Source organism: Gavialis gangeticus, unplaced genomic scaffold (genome assembly GCF_001723915.1).
Source record: "Gavialis gangeticus isolate Ggan-Ray unplaced genomic scaffold, GavGan_comp1, whole genome shotgun sequence".
Lineage (NCBI taxonomy): Eukaryota > Metazoa > Chordata > Crocodylia > Gavialidae > Gavialis > Gavialis gangeticus.
The window spans coordinates 5,564,591-5,591,866 of NW_017729013.1; the positions used below are offsets into that span (position 1 = coordinate 5,564,591).

At 48.1% G+C, this 27,276-nt stretch overlaps 1 protein-coding gene across 1 annotated transcript in view; it reads left to right on the top strand.

Annotated features, from left to right (window-relative positions):
* The window catches only part of MYBBP1A (MYB binding protein 1a), a 74,788-nt gene that overhangs the window by 1,478 nt on the left and 46,034 nt on the right, over positions 1 to 27,276 (top strand). Inside the window, exons 3-23 of the mRNA XM_019511318.1 lie at positions 3 to 47; positions 150 to 233; positions 499 to 573; positions 1,431 to 1,538; positions 1,940 to 2,130; positions 2,494 to 2,661; positions 5,532 to 5,649; positions 6,326 to 6,615; positions 7,619 to 7,726; positions 9,542 to 9,667; positions 10,727 to 10,933; positions 11,329 to 11,434; positions 12,250 to 12,337; positions 12,970 to 13,121; positions 14,831 to 14,920; positions 19,186 to 19,341; positions 19,918 to 20,082; positions 21,329 to 21,486; positions 22,669 to 22,803; positions 24,689 to 24,809; positions 27,113 to 27,166. Coding sequence (XP_019366863.1) covers positions 3 to 47; positions 150 to 233; positions 499 to 573; positions 1,431 to 1,538; positions 1,940 to 2,130; positions 2,494 to 2,661; positions 5,532 to 5,649; positions 6,326 to 6,615; positions 7,619 to 7,726; positions 9,542 to 9,667; positions 10,727 to 10,933; positions 11,329 to 11,434; positions 12,250 to 12,337; positions 12,970 to 13,121; positions 14,831 to 14,920; positions 19,186 to 19,341; positions 19,918 to 20,082; positions 21,329 to 21,486; positions 22,669 to 22,803; positions 24,689 to 24,809; positions 27,113 to 27,166 — 2,745 coding nt within the window. The remainder of the gene's footprint in view (positions 1 to 2; positions 48 to 149; positions 234 to 498; positions 574 to 1,430; positions 1,539 to 1,939; positions 2,131 to 2,493; positions 2,662 to 5,531; positions 5,650 to 6,325; positions 6,616 to 7,618; positions 7,727 to 9,541; positions 9,668 to 10,726; positions 10,934 to 11,328; positions 11,435 to 12,249; positions 12,338 to 12,969; positions 13,122 to 14,830; positions 14,921 to 19,185; positions 19,342 to 19,917; positions 20,083 to 21,328; positions 21,487 to 22,668; positions 22,804 to 24,688; positions 24,810 to 27,112; positions 27,167 to 27,276) is intronic.

A 27,276-nucleotide genomic window follows, 5' to 3' on the forward strand; every position in this document is an offset into this window, starting at 1 on the left:
CCACGCGGGAGGCGGCGCGGCCCGGCTTCAGCCTGGCCCTGGCGCAGGTGGGTGGCCGGCGCTGGAGGCCCGGGACGGGGAGCGCTGGGAGGTGAGCGGGGGCCTCTAGGAGGTTGACCCGCTGTCTCGCCTCCCTCCTTCCTGCCCAGGTCTTGCAGGCGATGGAGGAAATCCCCCTGGGCTCTGTGCTGGAGCTGATCCGAGAAAAACACAGTTTGGACAGAGTTAAAAAGGTGAGTCCCCCGCTGTTTTCCTGTGAGAAACTGTTGTCCTCGGGGAGGCCGCCTCGGAGATAGATGGCGACGGTGTTTTGAATGGTTTTGAGCCTGTTGGCATGAATGCCGCGCGCCCCCAGAGGCGATGGTGGTGGTGGACGCAAGTGGGGACCTGCCGCGGCACTGTCAGCAATTTGCTGCTGCACTTGGAGTTGCTCCGGTTGAGTGTGAAATGTCGCTATTTTTGCATGTGCAGCTGTCAGGCTTGTTGTCTTCTTTTCAGAAACTCTTAAGAAATGCTGCCTTTGGAAACTTTTTTGGGGTTCTGGCCCTGTTCCAGTCAGGCCGTCTTATAAAGGTAACGTTACTCTCATGTTGACAGAGGAACTGATGCTGTGCAAAGTGCAAAAGAAAACCCAAAGTGGACAGATAGCCTGTGCTTTAGTCCAGCGGTCTGGGTTTAGTTCTTTTCCTTGGTTAACCGTGGCCTCTTGGGTAACCTGAAACAGGTAGCTTAGGGCAAGATTTTTAGAAGTGTTTAGCTGCCCGATTTCTATATATTTTAATGGGAATTAGGGGGTCCAAACCACTTATAAGAATCTCGGCTTTATTCTTGGCGTGTCTATTCCTAATCTGAAGAAGGAGATAATAAATATTGCTCTCTCACAGAGGTTTTAAGGAGGATTAGTGCCTGAAAGGCTGCCAAGAAGTTTGATGCTGTGGAAATTAGGATCACCTAAAACAGATAGTGGGTACAGAGAGCTGAAATCACAGGTTTTGTGCTTCCACATTATTTTGCATTTCTCTTATCTCGGAATCAGAAGTGGCCAGGTATTCAGGAGAAGCTGTTGGGAATAGCCCTTTTAGAGGGAAGCAATCCAATCCAAACATCCTTTGGTAGTAAACTTGGGTGAACGGGGATGGGAGAGTAAAGATGCATTCAGGTTCGGTGACAGGAATAAGAGAGAACAGTCATAGACAGGACGGAGAAGCTGAAACCTGTTCCTTTCTCGTGGCATGGCCATACCTTGTCAGTCACAGATGGGAAATGGTGCTTCAGAAAAAGAGTGGATGCGTAGCTCGGGGAGCAGGTGAAATGTTGTATTATTATTAAAACCAGCAGACTCAGAGCAGATGGTTACCTGGGCTTAGCTGTAGCCTCACTACATAGCTTTTTGTCTCTGTTTTTCTCTCTTTTTATTTTTTAACTGCTAGGACCAGGAGACACTCCTGCATTGTGTCCAGCTTCTGCAGAGCCTGTCACAGCGCCCAGAGTACCTCCGAAATCTGCCTAGGCAAGCTCTTGTTGACATCCTCTCGGAGGTAATGGAGATGTGGCACATCAGTTAGGGAGTTTTTTTTTTTTTTGTTTGTGGCATTACCTTATCTAGGTGTAGTTCTAGGGGGGGGAAGAATAAAGCTGGTACCAGTAGACCTGCACCTGTTTTGAAGATAGTTATTATGCTATAATTGTTTTGGTAAAATCTGTGGTTACATGTAGATCAGCAGTTCCCAACCTCAGTTTGCAACCCACATGGGGGTTGCCGGGGCAGTGCTGCACACAAAGGACAAGTTGCGCCGCATGCTGGGAGCTCCCCGGGCTGCCGCCGCACTCTGCTTCCAGCAGCGGGTCGTGGGGGAAGGCTGGGAACCACTGGTGTAGATATTTCTTCTATTCTGTAGCTACGTACAAACCAGGCCTCACTTCCTGTGTTGCTGTTCAGACCCCTCAGGCTGTGTTTGAGGAGGTCCTGTTCAGCACTTTACAGGCTGACCTCACTTCAGCCTTCAGTTCCCCGGAGCAGCTGCACCTCTTGCTTGTGGCCATACAGAAGTTCCCCGAAGTTCTTCAGCCCAAGAAACTGAAGAAACTGCTGGGCTCGTCCACCCTTGTAAACCCGGAAAACATTCCCAAGTGAGTTGTTGTAGAAGGGCGCAAAGATGCCATATCCCCATCCTTTCCACTTTAAGTGGGAAATGTTCAGGTGTTGACATGAAGGGGTGCAGGAACACCTGTGTTTTCTGTTGAATCTAGTGGGAGACAAGGGTGTTTGGAGTTAGTCCATCTCCAGTATGGCTGGGGGTGCTGATGCCACATTTTCAGCCACTGTTCATCTTGGGAGGCACTTGCCATGTACAATTTGTCCAGGTTCAGTGCTGGTCCTCGTCTGCTCCAGAAGGTAGTTTCATGGGTGGAATGGATCTTCAGCGATCTCCTTCTGGGATTGATGATTCTGATTTTCTGTCCTCTTGCAATTTTCCCTCCCCCCCCGCCCAGGCTTGTAGCAGTTCTGAAGACTGCTGCCAGATCTGAGAAGAAGGACAAGAATCTGCCAAGTGTAGGGCTGGATCTGCTGCATGTTTCTCTGAAGGAAGGTGCCTTTGACCTGTTCTGGAAAGAAGCTGTGGAGAATGGGTTGCTTAAAGAAAAATTGGGACCAAACAGGTTTGCTCTTGAATGCTCCAGTCATGTTTTTTTTCCTGCTCCCCACCCCAGGCATGCTTTGCTGTTTTCTGCAACCAAAGCTGGACATAAAACCCCAGACTCTCATGGAGAATTGCCTCCCTCTTCTTTTTACCAAATGTAATTGTTCCAAACTGAAGAGGCAACTCTGCTGCAACCTAAGAAATAACACTTAAGCACTGTATGGTTTCTTGTTCAGCTGGGACAAGATAGTATATGATGGGGTATAGTTTTGGCTTCTTGCATGTTCGTAATTCTTATACGTGGTATGAACACAGTTTTTTTTATAGTAGTAGGATTCCAGCTAGAGAGATCGTTTTTATGCCTCTTTTCAGCCAAAGGAATAACTAAGGGTGCAGTTGTACATGTATAAAGATGCCTTAAAGCTGTAAGCTATTTCTGTTTGGGGAAACAAATCAACTGTGCTACCATAAAGGTATTTGCAGTAGGAAGGAACTGGTTTCACATCAAACCAACATAGTTTAAATGATGCAAATCTTGTGTGTAGACAACATCTCAAAAGCAGTGGTCCCTAACCTTGGCTCACAGGTAACAATACTGAACAGCAGTGTGATGTAGGCTCCCTATATTCTTTTCCTGACAATTTCAGGTTTTTACATTTTTAAGTTTCTCAGGCCACAAAGATGATGAGGATCTTGTGGGCTCTGGGAGAGGGGCTTGAGGATAAGAATACAGCATAAAACAGCTTGCAACTCTTAACGAAAAAAAAAATCATCACGTTGATAACATTGGTTGGAGATGGCACAGAATCAGGAAATTGTGTCCCAGGCCTTTTTGAATTTGTCCTTTCATGAGGGCAGGTGGAGGGATTTGAATTAGATTTAGGGGTTTGATTACACCCAAAGCCAAAGAGGTGTCAGAGCCAAACATTTGTTGGTTTCTAATTATAGTGTGGTTGAGGTCACTAGAATATGTTGGGTTTTTTTGTTTTTTTTATTATTAGAGACCAGAAAAATTGCAAGAACAGATGTGAACTGTGTCAAAACTGCTAATTTTGCTCTTCAATCTGAATCATGATTTTGTCACAAACTTGTGACCAGAAACCCAAATCCAGAGATGAACCTCTTTGACCCGTCTCTAAGGGATTTTGGTTTGTTTACCATGTCAAAGTTACAGAGGGACAAGGAAACCAGTTTCTAAACAGGAGCTGTCCAAATCTTGTGGTGTATATGCATCCCACTTCAGCATGTGGCCTGAGTGTGTCTGTGATAGAGGGCACCTCCCGGGGCCTGGTCACCATACTGGCCCACCTACCTGTCTAGGGCAATCTGCCTGCCCTGCTCCCTTAAGCAACCATGTAGACCACTCTCACTCCTCGGCTGGCTGGCAGGCAGCCTCTTGTGACCCTCATCTGAATGGTGACCAGCCAATTCGCCTTGCCCACATGGGGCTCAGGGGTTTCTCGCCAAGTATACCCGTCTCCCACTACTCACGCTGGGCTCAGGTGCCTCTCCTTAAGCATACCTGGCCCCACTACCCTCTAGTCTTAACAACCCACCAGATGGTGGGGGCTGGGGTTATCAGGTGCCCCTACCCACCTTTCACTAGGGAGGTAACTGGCCTGGCATTTCTGGGGGACTGTCCAGCCACAGACAGCCCCACCAGACCACCCTTCCCCAGTAGGGTGGAGTTTCTGGTCATGCCCAGGACCAACACAGGCCTACCTGCCCTGGTCTAGTTCCCCTTCTACGGCTCCTGGGTGATATATTTAGGGTCTCTCTCTCCGCCCCTGGGCCTGGCTCTCACTGACCCCCATTCAGATACCTCCCATCCAGAGACTGTATTGCAGCCTCCTTCATACCAGCCTGCATACTGGCTGACCCCTGCCCTCTTTGGCAGTGATGTCCCCCCTCTATCAAAGGGACCTTCAGCCCTTATAGGCTGTGGTCCCACCTCCAGGCCAGTTGGTGTGCCGGATAGCTCACTGTGGCCCTGGCCTGTCCCTTGCATTGGGCTTAATTGCCCTTCAGCCTTCAGGTCCTGGCCCTCTTGCCTTGACCAGCATGAGGGATCAGAAAGTCAACCTGGCAGCTGCTGACCCCCGTGCTCCTAAGGTGTCCCTCCTGGGCCCCACCATAGAGCCCTCACCCTAATCTGGGTTGGCCCCCCACAATGCTGTCTGAGGCTTAGCCCAACTGGGCTCACCTGAGTCCCTGGCTTCACCCCCTGCCCGATCCACTCAGTGGTTTGCCTGGCCCCTTTGTAGGCCTACAAGCTGTAGCCCCATGCCTAGGCTGGGCCTTGTTCTTGCTAGGTCATGGCCTTCTTCCTGGGGCTCAGGACCCCACCAGGCCCGTAGCAGCTCCTGCCTTCCCTGTAGTTCCTCCCTTACCTCCACGCTGTTCCAGGAGCAGCAGCTCAGCCAGGTGTTGTTGCTCCAGTTGCTGGCAGTAGACTGCTCCCTTAACCCTGTGGGCCGGAGCTAAAATAGAGGTTGCTCGGCCCTCTCCCCCAATCACATGGCCTGGCTTGCAGCCATGTGACCTTCTCATCAAGGCTGGCCAGCACCTGCCAGTTGCCCTGCTGTCTGCTCTTGCGTTTAAAGTGGCAGGCACCCAAAGGTGCTCTGCCACACCGCTTCCCCGTTAAAACAGCTGTCACGGGGGGTGTCTCCCTGGTGCTTACCATGCAGACTCCTCTGTAGCCTGCAGCCACCCACTAAGTGGCGAGCACCCCAATGGTGCTCTGCCAAGGTGTCCTTGTATTCTTGATTGGGGTCCACTTCATTGCATGCTCCACGTGGCCTGAGCAAGTGCTTTTCTCTCTGTCCTGTCCATGTGTGCTGGTACAGCTGTGTCCTTCCCTGAAGGAGTGTGTTTGTTTCCACTCAGTTACATGTGCTACCGCTTGCTGGGCAGTGCTCTCCCACTCTTGTCTCTGGACCAGCTACAGACGGTTCTCCGAGGAGAAGTGATGCAGAGCTATGGTGACCATGTGGTGTCGGCTCAGGTAGGCACCCCCCTGAGAAAATGGGGCAACGTGCTGGGAACCTCACATTCGAGGTTGCATCCTACTTTAAGTAAACAGCCATTTTCAAGGATACCTTCGTGAAAGCACTGGCTGACAGCATTTTTTTCCTGCTAACTTTAATACTGCTGTGCAAATACACACATGTGGGGGCTTTGAAACAGTCTGGCTGGTTCTAACTCAATTGCTTGCTTAAAACACCAGAAAACAGACACCCACTTAAGGTATAGTCTTGCCTAACACTCCTAGTTACATAAGAAGGACCTGTACGGGGCACTTCTACTGCAAGAAGGCAGAATAGTTGTTTTTGCAATTGGAAAGCTGGGCTGTGTATCAGCCGATGTGCATTTTAACCTACCAGGATTATTTTATCCTTCCTACTTGGGCTGTGTCTAGCTTGATATTAGGGTTTGGAGACATCTAAGTTTAGTGCGAGATGGAGCTTGCGAGGCTTTATGGTTGGTAAATAGTATGTCAGGCCAGTATGGAGATGGCCTATCAAGGAGCTTGTGAGACGGAGGAGTAGGGAGAACAGTAGAGCATCCACCATGGTGATTTTTCAGATCTGTTGCTTCAGTGTGCTGAGGGCAATCAGGTTTTGAATGAATGTGACTGTGTCCTGTCTCCGTTCACTGTATGGTCCATAACTGTGTTTCAGCTTCCAGACCGGTTTAGGTTTGCTCCGGAGATGGAAGCCTATGTTGACACGTTCTTCCGGGACTGCGATGACCCAGAGAAGCAGTTTGCAGTGTTGGTTGGTTTCTCTGCCCTTACCAATCAAGGCTGCCCAGTGGTCCAGAGCTTTTGGAAGGTGGTAAAATACCTTCAGCCTGTGGCATTGGTGAAGTACTTCAGCTGGCTCAAGAACATGTTCCTCAAGCCAGACTTCAGCTGCTGTTTAGATTTCACGACTAGCCGGCAAAAGCAGAACCAGGAGATCGCAAACCTGTGAGTGTACATACAGTATAGCCTTCCCCTTTCTATATGATCTGTGTTGCATTTCCGCCTGTGTTAAACTTGGTGGGATTGTGAGGTGTCACCCAGTTGGCCTCAGCAGCTGTAAGTACCAAGGTCTCTAACTGTGGAGGGATGCCAAACACTCCCAAAAATCTCTTCAAAGCTATATTATAAAATCTAACTCACCAAGGAGTGCAAACAAAATTATTCCCCTGGCCAAAGCTGGCTGGAGGCTTTCCCTTGCCCTGTCCCTTTCTGTGAGGCTAGCTAGAAGAGTAGTCCTGCTTCCTATTGCTCTCCTCTTCAGGTGAGCTGTTTCATAGTAATTGCTGGACCTTTTCCCCAGTGCTCTCTGCTTATTAAATAGGGCTAAAGGGCTCTGGACCATAAAAGGAGCAGGTCAGCCTGTTAGAGTTGTCTTTGCAACATACTCTCTATTACCTTTTATACTTACAGAGGTGCTTGTAATTCTCTGTTTGCAGGAGAATGTCCCAAGAAAATCCAGGCTGCTGGTATCTCAATAGGATCCCCCCCCGCTCCCATTTTCTTGGTCACTACCACGCTGGCATCCCAGCAGTCTGCCATTGGGCGCTGTGCTACTCAAAGCACTTGTTTTCAGTGAGATGGAAGAGGCTGGCCCTGAGCGATGTGGCATTTTTGCAAGTTAATGTGCTAACCCTTGCAAACTGTCCATATACCCCCTGGATAATTATACTCTGCTTCAGATTCCAGCTGTATTTGCAATTTAAGAGAAATAAAGAAGCCTTAAAGTTTTGCATAGTATTACTGGTGTGTGGATTTGCTGTGTTTTGCACAGATGAAAGACGCCTAGTAAAACATTTGGGATCTTCCAGGGTAAAAGACACTGCCAGTACAGTATATCAACTCTGTGCATGAAGTTCTGAGACCTTGGGAGCAACCTTGCAGTTCTTGAAGCATACGTTGCGATGTGTGAGCTGCTACTTCAAAATTGTTTTTGTTTGTTTATTGCAAGAACTGAGCACCGTGTGGTCTGCCTCAGAAAATGGATTATCCACCGACTCATAGGCCTCCTTGACAGTCAAGTAAAAAAGGAAGAGGATTTTGTGATGGAGGTTGCCAGGTAAGAAGGATTTAAAGATCACGAGTGCCACACGCTGGTGGAATAGTTCTAGCTGGCAGACTAGAATGGTACTAAGGAGCTACAAATTCTTTGTGACATGGGCAGGTTACTTAGGGCAAAACTTTCCAAAGCCTTTGAATGACTTGGGAAGCCTAAGGCCTAATGGCCAGAAGCGGGAAGTCTTGCTGAAAGCATAATCCACTAAATGCCCAAATTACTTTTGGAGATGGAAATTAGGCGCCTGAGTTATCTAGGTGCTTTGGAAATTCCTTTTCACCCCAAGAAGGCTGTCTCTAGAATCATCCAGATGCTTTTGAAAATGTTACTTCATAGATTTCATAGACATTAGGGCTGGAAGGGACCTCGGAAGATCATCGAGTCCAGCCCCCCCGCCTGAAGGGCAGGAAGTCAGCTGGAGTCATAGGATCCCAGCAAGATAAGCATCCAATTTGCTCTTGGAAGGGGTTCAATGTAGGTGCTTGAACCACCTCCGATGGCAGGCTGTTCCAGCCCTTGGGGGCTCGGACAGTAAAGAAATTCTTCCTTATGTCCAGCCTGAAACGGTCTTGCAGTAGTTTATGACCGTTCAACCTCGTCATCCCTTGGGGCGCAAACGTTCCCCCAGACACTGGTGGTCACCCCTGATAAACTTATAGGTGGCCACCAGATCACCCCTGAACCTGCGCTTTTCCAGGCTAAAGAGCCCCATGGCTCTCAGCCTGTCGTCGTAAGGTCTGTTTTCCTGACCTCTGTTCATGCGCGTGGCTCTTCTCTGGACTCTCTCAAGCTTCTCCACATCCTTTTTGAATTGTGGAGCCCAAAACTGGACGCAGTACTCCCGCTGCAGCCTCACCAAGGCCGAGTACAAGGGGAGAATGACGTCCCGGGATTTGCCTGAGAAGCATCTATGGGTGCAAGCCAGCGTTTTGGTTGCTTTACTAGCTGCAGCATCACATTGAAGGCTCATGTTCATCTTGTGGTCAGTGATGACCCCCAATTCTCTTTCTTCCGTAGTGCTAGCCAGGTTGTGGCTATGGGGGTGGTATGAAAGTCACGGGGGCACCTGAGGGGCACCCAGCATAGAGCTATGCAGAGGGGAGAGACATTAAAGGGCCTGAGCAGCATGAGAGCAGCCCAGCCTTGGTCAGGGACCCTGGGGGCGGGGATGCAAGGCAGCAGCTTAGCCAGGGCTAGGCCCAGGGGACCAGGCAACTGTTTGAGCCAGATTTGTAAAGGCTTTTAATGACCTCATCACCTTTGGGCATCCAAGTACCTTTTGAGGATCTGACCCTTTAGGTGCCTATACACAAGCAGCAAGGCTGCTCTAGTGTGCTGTAAGTACAATGTGTCGGAACAGACTCCATTAATCGAGTCTGCTGGAGCATGGTAATTACTGTGCTCCAGCAGCCTCCATGTCTGATGAGCTTTAGATAAAGCATTTCCACCACCATTTTTAAGCACGGGGGCACTGATACACAAGATGCTGCAGGCGCTTTAATTAGAGTGGCTCTTGGAGCCACCCCCGAACATGTGTATAAACATGTGTATTTGTGGCGAAATTTGGTACTGTAAACACACAGATAGTGTACTAATGATGTTGTAAGAGGTTAAAGTCCTCTGTCTTTAGGTACTTTGTGGTGTGTAGTGTATACAGGATAGGTAAAGTTTAATTGAAATATGTGAGTTGCTTAGAGATTCTTGGCTAATAAAAGCTAAATAAATGTATGGCATTTATTGTTAGCTTGCATGTAAACGCTGCTTTGTGTACATGCACCGAACCCAAGTCTTCATTCTACTTTTTTCTTTCCACTCTAGATTTTGCTTCTTCCATGCTTTCTTCATGACCAAGAAACCAACCTCTGAAATACCTGAGACAGAATCCATCCCATCACCCCCCCTGCTTGAACGATCTCGCTCAGTGGCTGCAAACTTGTTTTTCAGGTGATGAATTTGCCCGCCTACGCTTAATGTTGGCCGCTGATCCGTTTTGAGGCAAGCAGGAGCACATGGTCAAGTGAATGTCAAAAGAGTGTAATTATAATTGGCCTTTTTGCTAATTGGATCATGATTCAGCTGTGCAGCCAGAATGAGCAGCTCTTAGCTTATACCTTATGCCAGAAACACTTACCTTTTGGTGAAAAAATAAGCTTATATTTAAATGAACCTAAGAACATCTGTGGAATGTGCATGCAGATGTGTTTTTTTTTTTTTCCTCCAGTATCCCTCGAGCTGTCTTTTGTAGACCTCAGAGCTGGGTTCTTTTGAGATGCCACAGTTCACCTAGAGATGGTCAAATAGCCACTGATGGTCAAATAGCTCTTACTAGAATCTATTGACTGATAATCCCCTTGCCTGTGTTTAAGTAAAAGGAATTGGGTATTGGTTTGCACAGCACGTTTTGTCAGTATTATTACTGGGTGAGGGAAAAGAGGGGGATGCAGTGAGAGCTCTTGTTTAGCAAAGAATCCTGTGAAGCCCCTTGATGATGAAGAATGTATGGAAGGTAAGGCTTGCTGGATACGGTGCTGTGGATACAGTGCTGGCTTGGGGCGTGAATGTTGGGGTTAGTTCCTGCTTTGCTATATACTTCCTGTGTGACCTCAGACATGTCACTTCACCCCTGTGCTTCACATCCCATCTATTAAATGGGGATGATGCTTCCTTTGCCTTCTCTTATTGATCTGGAGGCTCTTTGGGGCAGGAAGCATCTCTTACTGTGTGTTTGTACAGTGGGGCCTCTAGACCCTGTCTTAATGGAGGTGGAATGATTGGAGATAACCAGGGCCATATTTAGGGTTGTATAAGGAAAAAATCTGCAAACATTTGTGAAATGGAATTCATTAAGCTACAAAGAAAATGCGCAGAACAAGTCAGAAGTATTTGGAGACAGGTTCCTCTGACTCACAACAACCATTTTGGTGTGCAGGGAACAGAAGCCAGGACAAACTGAGCAGCCCTCGTATTAACGAGGAACTTTCTACTGCCTTTTTTGCTTTGCAGCTTGCTTCAGAGTTTAAACTCTATGCCTGTCTTGGGGGACACAGCAGAAGCTGCAGCTCTGAGGGAGCGACACGTTCATGGTGTGACTGTAGATGGCAAACTCTGGATCTCTCATATTGTGCAGTATGCCAATGTCCTGCTGTCCCATGAAAAGAACGTAAAGGCTGTGACGCCCTTTACCAAGGAACAGAAGGCTGCCTGGAACCGGTGAGAGGCTGGGGAGGCAGCAGAAGTCTGGAGACTGGTCTCAGGGGCAAGGAAGGATGATGGGCATGGCAGAGAGCAAGGGGTTTGGGTAAAACTTGGGTGCTTGAGGTGCGTTTGTCACAGCGCTGAATTAGATCTGTGATTTTGGGTCATCCTGTCCTTTTGTGGCTGATTTTTAGTTTAAAGGCTTCAGTTCAGGGTGGTAATTAATATGAGGTAATGGAAGCCTTCTGCCTCTGTCAGCAACTCTGGCTGAAGCAGCCTCTGTCTGCCTGATGGTGAAGCAGAATTTCTGGTCCAAGTTCTCTCGGGACAAGAGCGGGTGCGTTTCAAGTGAGATTAGCGGAGGCTACATGTTGTAGTTGTGAAAGACTCATAGTTGTTTGTGCCGGCAGAATGTTGCAGACTGTGGAGAACCTGCAGGAGAAGGAGAAGTCTCACGGTGCAGAAGTCTTTGCTTTCCAGCAGCTCCTGCTCTTAGTTGGCATTTATCTCTTCAAGGTAATGGTGCATATCTGCTGGGCTTCCTGAACTTCCAGTGGTCATAGGTAGATGATTTCCTTGGGTTTGAAGACCTGATCTGTCAGAGCATATAGCTATTTAAATGCAGGGAACAACAGCTAAAATGGCCTGAATCCAGAATATAAGAAACATGCCAATCTACTGATACTTTAGGCTGTGTGTTCCCTTGATTTCTAAACCATTCTCTTTAAGTTGTATATCATAATCCTCATTTAAAATGCAGAGACCAAAATCTTATATTTAGACCCACTAGTTCAGGGTTTATCTCAGCCATTTTGCTGACATTAGAAATTGTACCTGCTGTAGTAGCAAGAGAGAAACAGCCTAACATTCTTGCTCTGCTTCTCTTTGTGGTCCTCCCACCTGCCATATCACTGCAGTCTGTATGCTGTGTTTCTGACTGAGTGGCATGTTGCTGATGACCAGTATGGACTCTGTGTGTGCCTGAACTACAGTGTTCATGTGCACTTTGTGCAGAAAACCAGCAAAAAATTTCCTGGTTATTAATGACTGGAAAGATAAGGGCTTTAAAATAGCTGCTTTCCTTCCAGTGTAATTCCCCATCTAAAAAGAAACCGACTATAACTGACTTAGGTGTTCTGGCTAGTCTTGTTTCCTGGTCCCCTTTCTCTTGATGCCTCCATGAGCTGGAAATGGAGATAATGGCTTGTCTGTGCACCTGACTTCCTAACAGCACCGTGTGCTAGAATTGGGAGTAGCTGGGTGTGTGTCTTAGTAAACACCTCTCAGTCAATCTTTCTGACTTATCTGTACTTCTGCTTCATATCAAACAGACTCCCACGGAAACTATGGATCTTCTGAATGACCTTCTGAGCTGCATGGAGAGGGTGTTTGACAAGAAATCCAAGAAGAAAAAGTGTGGTGAGTTTCTTTGTAAAGAGAGACTGGGGAATTATTAATAGGCAGGATTGTTTTTACGTGCCCAGAGCACACTTGGGAGCCCAACAAAATTTGGGTTTGGTCAGGCGATATGTTTACAATGGTGCAACCAGCCTTTACGTGGGTGTAAACAAGAAGTGGACAGATGGCTTAACCTAGGCTTGTCCAACATACGGCCCTCCAAGCTGTTTTCTGAGGTCCGAGGTGCTGCGATGGGAAACGAAAGTAAACACTGTACTTTTATTTCGGGGGGGTGATGTGATACCGCTTCCTGTGAGGTCTTTGAATATGGCTTGCCGGCCCACCGGGTGATAAAAAGTTCATGATCCGGCCTCACATTCAAAAAGGTTGGACACCCCTGGCTTAACCCCTGCGTTGGTGTTACAGCAGCCTGCAGATGAGGAGCTATTTCAGGAGAGCTGGTAAAGGAGCCAGGTGGTTTACATTGAACAAACAGCTACCCAAGGGTAATTCTGCACGCACACACTAAGTTACATTGGTGTTGGGCTGTACATCATGTGTCCACTTCTCTTCTGTCACAAGGCCTCTTTATAATGCATATTGAGACCCAAGTGTTATTTCCTTCCATCTTGATGCCTCTGTTTCCCATACAGATGAGGAGGAGCCAGAATGGGTGGAGGTGATAGTGGAAGTTCTTCTATCCCTCCTGTCTCAGCCCAGCCTGCTCATGCGCCGTGTCTCCAAAAGTGTGTTTGCACGCATCTGTCCACACTTGTCCAAGAGGGCCCTGCATTTAATCCTCGATGTAAGTGATACACTGGAGGAGGGGTTGTGACTGGTTGAAGTTCTGGGTGTAGCTAATTAACTGTAAGGAATTAATTAGGAATAGGGCTCAGTTGCCCCCCTCTGAACTAGGAGGCAAAGATTTTGGCTGGAGGGCCACTTAATGAGTTTTGGTGAGCTGTCAAGGGCCACAAGGGTAGCCCCATCCCTTGCGAGGTGATCCACTGCCAGGTTGCCATCTTGGGACTGGAAGTCTTGTCCCTAACCCCTAATCTTTGCTACCAGAAGTCCCTCCCCTTGCCCCCCAGAAATCCTCCTTTTGGGAGGGAAGGGTTGCCATCTCAGAATCAGAAAAAAACCAAATCATATACTAAAAGTCAAACACCTACGATAACATATTTTAATGTTATTACCAAAAAATATTTTTATCATGATTTGTGTTTGCCTAATTTATATAGAGACCGTTGCAAAATAACTAAAAAATAAAGCCTTACTCTTGTATATTGTGTGGGCAGCGTGCAGTGTAGTTGGGAGTGGGGGTGTGCGTCGGGGATTGTGAGGGTGTGTGGCTGTTTGTATGGGGGACAAAGGGCATGTTGGGGAGTGTATATGTGGGGGCAGGATGAGGGTCTGAGGAGTTTTTGGGGAGGTGTGGGGATCCCCCTACACACTCCCCATGGTGCACAGCCCCTTCTGGCGACAGCAGCAGCAGGCAGGGGTGCTCAGGGTCCTTGTGCCCAGTGTAGGTGCTGCCACTTGCATCGCATGGCTCTGGCCAGCGCTGCACATGGGAGCAAGGAACACAGCCTGGCCGGCCCGCCTCTTGTGCAGGGCTCCCCGCTGTGCATGTGCAGCTCCCGCACTTGTGCACTACTGGGAGAAGCCCCGCGCATTGGAGCCAGCTGCCTTCCCTGTCCCGTGCCATGCAGGTCCCAGGGCTCCGCTTCTGGGGGTTTCCCAGGACCTGCACAGCAGAGAGCGGCGAAGGCAGCCAGCTCCATCACGCGGAGCGTCCCCTGGTAGCGCATGAGTTGTGGGAGCTACACGTGCTCCGTGCAGAGCCCCTAGGGTTGCCAACTCTCCCGGATTGGCCGGGAGTCTACTGGAATTGGCATTGATCTCCCAGTGACTAGTGAAAGCAATCTGGGACCTTGATATTGTGAACGGGTTGAACCGTACAATTAATGACTAGAGGTGTACTGATACATTGGTCCCATATCAGATCAGCATTGATATAAGGAAAAATTGACATTATCGGCAGTTGCTTTTTTTGGCTGATGTGGCCGATAACATTGCCGACAAATGCCTTGTGCATGCACACGGGTGCAGAATGAGTAAGGCACATGGCCAGTTGATGCTGCATCTCATGAAAGCACAAAATATACCTTGCAGAGACCAACAAAAAATACTTTACGTAAGAACCTACTATATATCTCACACTAGGAATTAAAATTCACTATACATTTCTTCTGTGACTTTTTCTAACATCTTACTACCTCTGCTGTTCTTTTGGCTCTTTTATACTTACACTCTTCTGGATTTCCTTATGTAGCAGGTACAAATATGTTGATACAAGATAGATGAGTTGAATTTTTTTTTGCCTGTTTGATCCAGAGGGTCACTGTTCAGTGTCTGCAGCTTGCTGAAATCAGCTGTCTGTTGTTTCCTCTGATTGCTTAAAAGGAAAGTATCAAAATAGAATTGTCTTTTTTTTTAACAACTCCTTCACAGGTTCTTGATCCAGAACAAGATCAGGATGAAGAAAGTGCTGTTGTGGTGACTGAGGAAACAGGCAAGAAGAAACCCTTGCTGGAGGATATGGTAATTTACTTTGCATTAAATGTGCTAAATGATTGCCTGTTCCATCCCATTAAGAACAATATTACTGCTGAACTGCAGCTTTAGAAATAATGGCATTTCTCTTTCTTAATAAAGTGAACAGCTAGTTCTCTGCAATCTGAACACCTCATGGAAGTATGTAATCATTAGTCTCTTCATCCTGTTGTTAAGATACTAGTGGAGATATTTCTGTATAATTTAAATGGCTCCCAAGGGATAGCTACCCACATTGTTTCAGCTGCCACAATTGCCACCTTTTCAGTCAGTGTAAGTGGACTCTTGCATTGCAGCATCCTTTAGATACTGGAATTATGAATCTGAGAACTGCAGAGATTCAAGGGTCACAGCCCAAAGCCACAGTCATTAGCCCACAAGGACCAAAAGCCGGTTCCTTTTCTGCTGTGCCTGGAGCTTCCTCTCCCCAAAGCCTGATCTAGGCTGACTTCTTTTTGGTGAGTCTCTTATATCCTGGAATCATTCACAGAATGCACCTTTTGTAGTTGTAGTTGTCTTTCCCCTTTTACATCTGAGGCATACAGGTAGGACTGTTGGGGAAGCTGGCATGTTGTTGCTTGTGTTTTTGGAGACGCAAATTCAGACTCAAAAAATGCGCTTTACCAGAAGCAGCAGCATGTTACTTCATAGAATCATAGGATTATAGAAAATGAGGGTTGGACAGGACCTCAGGAGGTCGCATCTAGTCCAACCCTCTGCTAAAGGCAGGACCAGCCCCAACTAGATCATCCCAGCCAAAGCTTTGTCTAGCCAGGTCTTAAAAACCTCCAAGGATGGAGATTCCTCCACCTCTCTGGGTAACCTGTTCCAGTGTTTTACTACCCTTCTAGTAAGAAAATTCTTCCTGATGTCTAAGCTAAACTCCCCTTGCTGAAGCTCATCTGTCACTACTGAGAACAGTCTAACTCCATCCTCTTTAGAACCACCCTTCAGTAGTTGAAGACTGCTGTTAAATCCTTTCTGTTTCCTCTTCTCTAGACTAAATACGCCCAGTTCCCTCAGCCTCTCCTCAGAAGTCATGTGCCCCAGCCCATGAACCATTTTTTTTACCCTGTGCTGGACCCTCTCCAATTTGTCCACATCCTTTCAGTAGTGGGAGCCCAAAACTGAACGCAGTGCTCCAAATGTGGCCTCACTAGTGCTGAACAGAGGGGTATAATCATTTCCCTTGATCTGCTGGCAACACTCCTACCAATGCAGCCCAGGATGCCGTTAGCTTTCTTTGCAACCAGGTCACACTGTTGGCTCATATCCAGCTTATTGTCCACTGTAACCCTCAGGTCATTTTCTGCAGAGCTGCTGCCCAGCCAGTCAGCCCTCAGCCTGTACCAGTGCGTGGGATTGTTCTGTCCTAAGTGCAGGACTTAGCACTTGTCCCTGTTGAACCTCATGAGATTTCTTTTGGCCCAATCCTCCGATTTGCCTAGGTCACTCTGAATCTTACTCCTACCCTCCAGCATACCTACTACTGCTCCCGGCTTGGTGTCATCTGCAGACTTGCTGAGGGTGACTCTATGCCATCTTCCAGGCTGTTGATGAAGATGAAGACATTGAATAAAACTGGCCCCAGGACTGTCCCATGGGGCACTCCCCTTGATACCGGCTGCCCGCTAGACATTGAGCCATTGATTACTACTCTCTGAGGCCAATGCTCCAGCCAGTTTTCTGTCCACTTTACAGGCCATTCATCCAGCCTATACTTCCTTAGCTTGCCTACGAGAATGATGTGGGAGACCGTATCAAAAGCCTTGCTAAAATCAAGGTATACCACATCCACTGGTCTCCCCACATCCACAGAGCCAGTCACCTTGTCATAGAAGGCAAGCAGGTTGGCCAGTCGTGTCTTACCCTTGTTGAATCCATGCTGGCTGTTCCTAATCACCACCTTCTCCTTCAAGTGTTTAGAAATGGATTCCTTGAGGATCTGCCCCAGGGTTTTTCCAGGAACTGAAGTAAGGCTGACTGGTGTGTGGTTCCCTGGATCTTCCTTGTTCCCTTTCTTAAATATGGGCACTATGTTTGCCCTTTTCCAGTCACCTGGGGCTGCTGTTATTCATGAGTTTTCAAAGATGATGGCCAATGGCTCTGCAATCAAATCAGCCGACTCCCTCAGCACCTTTGGGTGCATCCCATCCGGCTCCATGGAGTTGTGTATATTCAGCTTTTGTAAATAGTCTCTAACCTGTTCTTTTGCCACTGTTGGACCTCATGAGTCTGCTTCCCAAAATGTGTTGCCTGGTGCAGTAGTCTGGGAGCTGGCCTTGCCTGTGAAGACTGAGGCAAAAAAGGCATTGAGCATTTTAGCCTTTTCTACATCCTCTGTAACTAGGTTGCCTCCCCCATTCAGTAAGGGACCCACACTTCCCCTGATCCTCCTGTTGCTACTGACATACTTGTAGAAACCCTTCTTGTTACCCTACACATCCCTTGCTAGTTGCAACTCCAGTTGCGCTTTGGCCTTCCTGACTTTATCCCTGCATGCCAAAGTGATGCTCGTATACTCCTCCCTATTTATTTGTTCAAGTTTCCACTTCTTATAAGTTTCCTTTTTGTGACTTGGCTTACTGAAGAGTTCCCTGCTAAGCCAAGCTGGTCTTCTGCCATACTTGCTAGTCTTCCATCTGGATGCTTTGTTCCTGAACTCTCAGTAAGGTTTCTTTAAAGTACAACCTGATCTCCTCTCCCCCTTAGACTGGCTTCCCAGGGGATCCAGCCCATGAGTTCCCTGAGCGAGTCGAAGTCTGCTTTTCTGAAGTTGTGGGTCCTGACTCTGCTGTGCTCCATCCTTCCTTTCCTCAGGATCCTGAACTAAATAATCTTGTGGTCACTGCTGCCCAAGTTCGCATCCACTACTACATTCTCCACCAATTCTTCCCTGTTTGTCGGCAGCAGGTCAAGAAGAGCATGGCCCCTAGTTGGCTGCTCCAGCACTTGCACCAGGAAGTTGTCTCCAACACTCTCCAAAAACTTCCTGGATTGCCTGGGCACTGCTGTATTGCCCTCCTGGCAGATGTCAGGGTGATTTGAAGTCCCCCATGAGAACCAGGGCCTGTGACAGGGAAACTTCCGCTAGCTGTTTGAAGAAAGCCTCATCCACCATTTCCTCCTGGGTTAGTGGTCTATAGCAGACACCCACCATCACATCACATCACATCACCCTTGTTGCTCTCCCCTGTAACCTTAACCCAGAGACTTTCAACAGGCCTGTCTCCAGTTTCATACTGGAGCTCTGAGCAATCATATGGCTCTTTTATATAAAGTGCAACTCTTACTCTTCTTCTCGCCTGCCTGTCCTTCCTGAACAGTTTATACCCATCCATGGCAGTGCAGCAGTCATGTGAGCTCCCCACAAGTCTCTGTTATTCCAGTCACGTCATTGTTCTGTGACTTCCCGTTCTTCCTGCGTGTTTCCCAGGCTCCGTGCATTTGTGTACAGGCACCTGAGGGTAACTAGTCTGTTGCCCTGATTTGTAAGGAAGTGTGAGAGCACCTCCCTTGTTGCCCCTTCCTGCTTGCTTTTCCTTCAGGTCTCCTGCTTCCCCACTTACCTCGGGGCTTTAGTCTCCATCCCCTGACTGCAGCAGGTCTGCAGCAGCTGTAAAGATTGGGCACTTCAGTGGGGCTTTTTGGTGCTTTAAGCTAAAGCTGATTCAATCAGTTATTGGATAAAAGTGCCAAAAAGGCCCCAGTAAAGCACCGGGTCTTTACAGATGCTGCAAAGCCGGGTTGAAGTAATGCGCTACCTCTTCTGGACATGTGCAGGCTTGGCACAGGAACGCACTGAGTTTAAAGCGCCGTTGTAGTTGGGTTTTTTTGTCTGCTAGCACCCTGAGATTGTTGGTCCTGCACTTCTCTGAAACCATATATCTGCGTGCCCATCCTTTACTAGTCAGTGGGCAACACTGTAGACTAAGAGAGATGCTGTGGATGACATTGTCCTTTCCTCTCCATGTTAGCCTGAAGAAAACTGTCTGCAGAAAGCAAAGTTTCATAAGGTTGAGGTGCAACTTTGGGGTGGGTTGGGGTGGGGGGTGACATGCAAGTCAGATGCTGGGGTTCACTGCCTTAAGTTTAATGCATGATGCATGTAGTGGAGGAGGCTGCTCGCAACTGCGAGGTAACACTTGGCTTCCTGAGGCCTTTCTGAACAGCGATGTGTCTCCCATCCTCAGGAGGGAGTGGAGGCCTTAATGAATTGGTAATTGTTTGAAATCGACTTTCCTGGCTTGCAGAATAAAGCAGCAAGTGCAGATTCTTCAGATGAAGACAGTTCTGAGGAAGAGGAGGATGAAGAGGAAGATAGTGGAGATGAGGAGAAGACCAGTGACGAAGTAGATGAAAACTTCCGAAAGCAGCTGATGAATGTCCTACAAGCAGGAAATGCTTTGGTAGGTGATGCAAGGCCAGCAAGATAATACCTGCTTAGGAGGGCATGGAGGCAGGCTGGGTAGAGTATGTTGGAGCAATACACAGTCATCCCTCTTCCTTTCCAGGCCATGAGACTCCTGATCCAGTCATCCTTTTATATGCATTTGAAACTTACAGCTAGGCTTTCAGAGGGGGTTAGGTATTTACATCCTGCTGAAAGCCTGTGAGACTGGGGCACTGAATTCTAATTTTGAGCCATGGGCTTGGATTTGCAAGCTTGTGTCTTCAACTAGCATTTCTCAAGCTGGTGTGTGTAGTATACTCATGCAGATGTGCAGCAAACTTCTAGAGGGTCCATGAGAGGAAGGGAAAGGGGACTGCCAATCTTTGCAGAGCCAAAGTTTAAACTCATCTCCACATTGACACTTCTCTCTGGTGCCACTGCTAGCTGTCTCTCCTAGTTTAGTTGGGGTGGCAGAGACTCTTCTTAGCTTTTAGGCTTGAACTCAGAGGAATTGCAGTCATAGGTGGTGGAGGAAAGGGGTCACATACGTTAAAACAAACGGTGACGTGCATTTAATTTCAAACAAAAAAAGGGAGGAGATGAGAGTGACGAGGATGTGGATGATGAGACCATGATGGCCCTCGACGAGAACCTCTCGGCCCTCTTTGCTGAGCAGCAGAAGCGGGTCCAGGCCAAGAAGGATGAGCGAGACAAGATGCGGAAGGAGAAAATCTTACGGAGGGATTTTAAGATTAAGGTAGGAGGCAGCTGGCCAACATTGGTCTTCACAGCCTGTTCTTGGAGAGTAAGGTGTATTTTACTGTGTGGAATAAGCTGGTGAGGAAACTTTGCAGCTTAAGCTTGCATTAAACTGTGAGTCCCTTGAGTTAGGGACTGTGTTTATTCTGAGTTTGTATAGCACTTCATGCTCTGTGATGGTAGCCCATGACGGGCTTCAGGGCGCTACTGTGAAGGCTGAGATTTTGAGTGGTGAGTGATGATTCTGAACCCTGTTAACTTTTATGCATCCAATTGGAAACCTCTTTAAAAAACCAGCCTGCTTTTGCAGCGGGTAGATACTTGGCACTGTTTAATGTGCTGCTTTTTAAGGCACCCAGAATCATTTTAGCAGCCCCTTGGCATCAGCTTTCATGCGTTTCAACTTAAAAAAAAAATTAAGATCTTGGAGACTGAATTCTGCATTAGGGGGTGAGGGGAAAAGAGTTGTTCTGTTGTGAGGAGCTGGGACATCTCTGTATCAATGCAGTTAACATGTGTGGGGTTTTGTTTCTCTTCTCTCCTTAGTGTTACTGTGATCCCTTTGTACAACCAACTGCGTGTCTGAGCTTGTATTAACATACATCAACTATGTAGCCATGCAGTTACCATGCACAGGGTCCTATTCTGTCTTCCAACTCTACAAAGCCATGTAAATAACCATAGCTTTTATCATTTTGTAACCACTAGATGTCAGCATGGCTTGTAAAAGGATTTGAGATTTCCTGAACTGTTTCATCTGGTGAAACCACCCCTTAGCAGTAACTTAGAACTGTTGTCAGACCAACCAGGACAAAAATTTCCCTGGTTTTATGCGTTATGTCAGTCATACCCAGCAGTGTGTTAACATTACGTTGGCATGTAGGTCTGGGAGTTGAAGGGCCATGTTTTCAGCTGGTTGAAATCATTGATGTCATCTGAGTTCTGCCGCCAATTGTCGGTAGCACAGAGACCTGTTACCATTACTTCTTGCAGAGTAATGTCAAATGCACATCCAGCTGAAACCAAACGTAAGGCTTTCTTCCATCTCATTTGGTTTCATTCATTTTAGAAATTACAGGTACCAGTAGTACGTGTTCAGTTTTCTGATGGAAATGGGAATTGCCAGGCTGGTGGGTGCCCCCTTTCAAGTTGATGTGTGGAGGGAGATGATCCTGATTGGTCCAGGTGGTTTGTGATACCTGGTCTCTGTGGCTTCCCACCTGAACACTGAGCTGTCTCTTTAGGTGCTGGACCTCATTGAGGTGTTCCTTACCAAACAGCCTGAGAACCCCCTGGTGTTTGATACCATCGAGCCTCTTCTCTTGGTGATTGAGCAGACCATGAGCAGTGATTCTGACAAACAGGAGCAAGATTTCCTCCAGAAAACCGCCAATATTTTCACGTAAGTGTCTGGACTACTGTGGCTTTTAAAGCCCTTGGGCTCCCCTTCTTGCCCTTGGCTCCTTCTAAGATCAAAGGAAATTGCCAAAATTGGATCAAGCTTTCCTTTGACTTGCACGTGATCGGGAACAAGAGAACCCTGATCCATTTTTAGCCTCTGTCCTCCAGGCTTCCCCCACTGGAAGAGCTCAAGTGCAAAACACGGCGGGTGAAGGTGAAATCCCTCATAACATATGGTCACCGTTACGAGCTTGATCCTGTGCCACTAAAGTCCATGGGAGATTTTCCATAGACTTCAGCAGGCACTGCGTCAGCACCTAGGTGTGACAACCCACCAGGCTTACAATCTGCTTGGACTAGAGTGAAACCGCCTGACAATTTACTCTGGTTCTAAAGGGCCATGGAAATCTTACAGCTGTCCTGGTGACAGCCATGCTGCTGCTGGCAGGTTGTGCGGTTGGATGGGGAGAGCACTAAGTTGTGTTTTTTTTGGTGATCTTTCAGTGAAGAATCTCACTCTGCTGCTGGAGGTTATTTTAAGAAACGTGCTATCCTCGTAGGGGAGGCACGTGGGACTGACGCATTCCTACGGGCTCAGCCTGCTGGCCTTAGCACAGCCTGCGTGGTGGGGGACAGTGTTTTCATGAGAAGACTCTTTGTACGGGGAAGCAAAACTGTGAGATGGGTTGGGTGGAGGGGAAGGGCGAGGGAGTGTGTTAGGATTCATTAAAGAGCAAGGGGATGGGCTGATAGTGCAGCCTAGAGCTAGGCATGATGTGCCATGTGCAGTATGTGGCAGTCCATCTTCCCTTCCACAACTCCGCTTCTGAGCACTTCTACCCTGAACTGCTCTTTTGCCTCCAAGATCACTGCTGGGGCAGAGAACAACTGTGCAGGGCTGTTGCCCTAACTACATTTGAAGCCACCAGATTCATTTAATCTACAGGCTAAAGGAGAATTGCCAGTGTGAACAGCTGCTCTGCAAGCAGCCATCATTAAACTGAAGCTGACCATCCATTTCCTCTTGCCATAGCACTCGCTGCTTCTCTGCTGCCTGTGTTGTTACCCAGCAGTGAGCTATATGCTGGGTAAGCCTGGGTCCTCCCAGCAAGTTGCTCAGAACAGACTTCCTAGGTAATGGCCTTGAATTCTTATTGTGTCGGCTGGAACGCTGTCTTTTCAGGAACCACTTGTGTCGAGCCAAACAGTATTGCAAGAGTGTGGGTGACATGCAGGAGCACTTGCACACCCTGATGGACAGCCTGCTGAAGAGAGCTTGCAAGCATAGTGACTCCTCTGTGGCACTCTACTTCTTCAGGTGGGTAACAAAGCAGGAGCCCTCTTCATATTTAGAGGCTTTGTTTAAGGAGCAGACATCTGAGCTGACAAGGTCTGAACTACATTTACTGCTGGTGTATGTGGGAGCAGCTCCATCACCTTTTAAAGGAGTTGGCTTTCCATGCATAAGGTCTTTTGCTTTGTGCCTGAATGCCATGAGCCACCTAGCATGGCAGTGGGAGGGTGAAGCCAAACTGAGGCACCTGGCAGTGGAGATCCCAGGATCACTGAGGTGGCTGGCCTTCCCAGGGTGAGGCCTGTCCTTTGCTCTCTGGGCAGGCTAACCCCTGAGTATTTCCCCAGTGCAGGAAACTTGACTGCATAATTTTGTGGTAGCGGGAAACTGCATTTGTGCTTTCTCCCTGGCTTGCTTTTTGGCCTTGATTCTGGTTGGTCAGGGTGAGAGCTAGTGTAGCTTCAGGCTTGGTATCTATCTGCAGCAACTGTTCTGTATGCACCTTGGTGGCTTGTTCCCCATCTGCATTTCACAAGGAAATGCACTGAGGATGCTTAGCTGCCCTATGCAGAAGGAAGCTAAAATGTGTGATTGGTGGCACTTGCTTCTCAGCTCTTTAGTGCAAGGGGGCTAGGACCTTCCCCAGTAGTGCTAATGCCCGTATGAACAACGGACGTCCCTGGAGGCTGGGGAGGGGCACGGTGACCACGCGGAGCCGGGGGTGTGGCAGCAGGGAGCTCCTGCAGATGGCTGCAGCAGTGTTGGTAGCAAGGGGTGGGGGTTGCGAACGCCAACTGGTGATCGACGACCCCCTGCAGACGCTGCCAGCAGCCAGTGGTGATCAGCGACTGCTTGCAGATGCTGCCAGTGGTGTGTGTGGGGGGGGGCGTTGGGTTAGCAGTGACCACCTGCAGCTGCCACTGGCAGCATCGACAGTGCTTCTCCCAGGGGGTGCACCACCGATCTCAGGGGGTGCATGTGCACCTGTGGACACCCTGTACACATCACCAGTGAATGCCCGTGTGGCTTTTCTTCTCTTTCCTGTCATGCCAAAAAATGTATGTCACATCATATTGGTTCCTTCCCATCCCTGATCCTCAGTAATGCCACCTGTAAACGAGGATGCCTTGACTAAGTGCCATGGGTACGGTTGGCATTGGGTATGGTTCACCTTTTACAGTCTCCCTCCCCCTGCCCCCTATGCTCCCTCCCCATCCATGGTATCCATTTGGTGCCTCCATCTTACATTTGGACTGTAAGTTTTTTAGGGTACTGGGTATTGCGCTGCTGTAGGAAGAGAGTGTTTGGAAGTGTTACCCCAGTGCAAATGCAAGTGGCAATCAGGGCTCTGTGATTAGCAGGGATCCTGGTTTTCCTTGATTAAAAAAAAAATCACAAATTCTGTAATAAAACCCAGAATCCATGATTAAAATTTAAATGCACATGGTATATGCCTAAGCGCCCTCTTCCCGCTCCCTCCCAGCCCCTTGGAACTCTGCCCACCTGCAGAGGGCTTGCTGCAAAATCTGTGGGTTTCTCTGCTAAACTGAGAAATCCACCTTTTACTCCAGTTAAGGAGGGAAATCCGTGTTTTACTATGGTTTTTTCCTGTGGGAAATGGAAAACCCAGATCCCTGGTGATTAGTCTTAGGTGGAAGGTCTGGAGCCAAAACAGGATACCACTTGATATGGGAGTCGGTCAAATACACAGTGTATTGGACTAAGGCAGCCCCTGCAGACCTGTTCGTGGTACTCCTTGGTATAGAAAACTGGGCACAGCTACTTGCTTGCCCTATCTGACATATGGCCTGCTTGCTAGTTCCTGAAGACGCCAGACTGCAAGTACCTGGATACTGGCGTTTGGACCCTCCAGTCGGCACAGCCCTCCTCCCTATGTTTTCTGTTCCAGTGCCTCTCTGTACCTGTTCAAGGTATTGAAAGGAAATGTGGCCAGTGAGGCAGCAACTCCTTTTTCAACAACAAAAAAGAAGCTGAAGAGCAAAGAAGGGCCCTGTGACCAAACGGACCAGGTAGGAGAGCTGGCTCCTGGGTTACATGGCACCATAGGGGTGGGACTCCAGGCGGGCTTGTACTGTCAGATTGTTCTGTTTCATGGCTGTAATCATGCTGTTTTCTGCCGGTGACCTACCCCGTCTCTTCCAGAGGTGCGCTCGCCCCCCTTCACCCTCCCTAGTTCTTCCCTTTGGTGCCTGCCTGTCCATCCAGTGCCTGCTTGCAATTAGTCTTCAACAGTCACTAGGGGGTGCCAGCACTCATCAAATCCAGGCTACTTGGGTAATCCTCCTGACTTAGTCCAGAAAGTGATGCTGCTAAACGTAGCTTGTTCTCAGACAGCCCCACCCTGTTGCCTCTTCCCATTTGCTCCTAGCCTTTTTCTAGGGGAAGCAATGAGGAACAGCTGGTGGTAGCAGACTAGAGACCTCGTGTTATTTCTCATGTCTTAAGAGGCTCCATGTGACTATCTGACACTACGCCACAGGCTCAGGGTAAGCAGCCAGGCGGGAGGAGAACCTGAGCATGCTGGTATTCCTTTTGGATAGTAGTCATACCCGGGCAGTCTCTATGTTAGACTCATCCTTAGATCTGGGTTTCCATCTGCCCATCCCAAACAGCCACGTGTGGCAGCCTTGCTGCATAGTGCCCTCTTCCCCCCTCTCCTGTGCCCTTGTTGAATTGCAAATTACATGGTCTCTGAAGTCAGAGCACTGGTGAATGTGGTTGCTTAGCACAGCTACCCTGGCATTTCCCCTAGGAAATTTCGCAGGGGATGGCTACCAAACCCAGATTATTTACCTAGGTGTCTCCTGCCTTGAGTCATGGAGGAGGATCAGCCTTCTTCCACCTAAACGTGTCTTGCAATTACTGTCTTAATCCCAATGGCATTTCAGTGAAGGAAGAAAGCAACAGGTCTGCGTAATATGTTACCTTATTCACACACAGGGGAGGGTTCAGAAACTATAAGCAATGAGATAGTATTTGCTTTTGGAAAAATACCCAGGATTTTTTAAGGCTTAATGAGAGTCTGAAAGGATTAATCCTATTTACTCATTGGGCAGGTATGTCTGTTCTGTGCCAGTCCTTCCTGGTATGAGAACCAAAACACAAGTATGGTGCATACTTGTAGAAAGAGTATCCAGAACATGGGGTTGGGGTGATGGGAAGCTATGTTGAGTTGCACAGAGAAACATATTACTGATGCAGGGGTATGGCTACACTCATACATGCAGCTCAGATCAGCGCTTACCTGGCATTGGAGCAGCATATGAAATTAATGACTGGGTCAGAACTGCTGTCCCAGCAGAATAGGGGAGCCCTGTAGGGGCCCAGAGAGCAGGTTATGTGAGGCAAACGCACAATAGGTGTTATCGCACCAGGAGAGCGCACAAAACACCAGCAGACTCGCCCTATGCCTGAAGAAGGTGTTTGTGCCTGAAAGCTTGCAAAGAACAATTTTTCCAACTATTCAGTTGGTCTAATAAAAGATATCACATTTACCCAAAGAACTTTGTCTGCCTATGTCCTTAGACCCACATGGCTACAACCGACACCTCCAATAGTATTTGACATGCATGATCTGAAAAGTCCAGCAAAGTGGAGCTAGAGCACAGCCTAGAGTGGCCAAATGTAGGAAGAATCCAGTGACGAGAAGTAGTTTTACCTGAGAGAGAACTAGGATGTTAAGGACAAGATCTGTTATCTTGTTTCTGATAGAGACACGTCAAAGCTTTACTAAATACAGGCAGTTCATTATGAGACCTGAGTTTTTAATACCAGATTCTGAACTCTGCACCACTTCAGATTAAACTAGCTGGTGCTGGAACAGAGAAGGCACCTGGCCTACATATGGGAGCCCAGTGTTAACCTGGCTCTGCCACTAATCTGTGTTGTGGCCTGGGCAGGTCACTTGGACAGGGATTTTCAAAGGACTCTTCAGCTAGTTTGAAAATCACCGCGAGAGAGAGTGAGTAAGGGGGTTATGTGAAAGTTCCCTACCTGTATGAAGGGAAATGAGGAAGGTTTAAAATCTATACAGTGGCTGTAGAGGAGCTGTACCTCATTCAGTGCAAAAAAGGTGGTCTGTCCAAGGCTGGGCATTGCATGCCTTGCACGCTTCAAACTTGCAGGATTTGGGATGAGGGGTAGTAAGAATATGCAACACTGAGGATGCAGTAGGTTTGGAACTGGCACCTAAATTTAGCCAAGAGCATTACGTTCTGCAAATGTTAACGCGTGCTTCCTGATGCAGTGGTATTAATAGAATTGCTCCATTGTTACTGATTCATCCTTTTGCTTTATTTGCTGTTTTTTCCAGCCTTCTGGCACAGGCGTTCTGGACCTGGGGAGGGTGACTGTGATGTATCAGGAGGCACTGAGTGGATTCTTGACAAAGCGCAACTGTGCCCTCACAGGCTCCATGTATCTTGATCTCTTCAACCGTTTCCCGGTAAGCATTGCTAGAAGCAGGAGGCCCTGTCT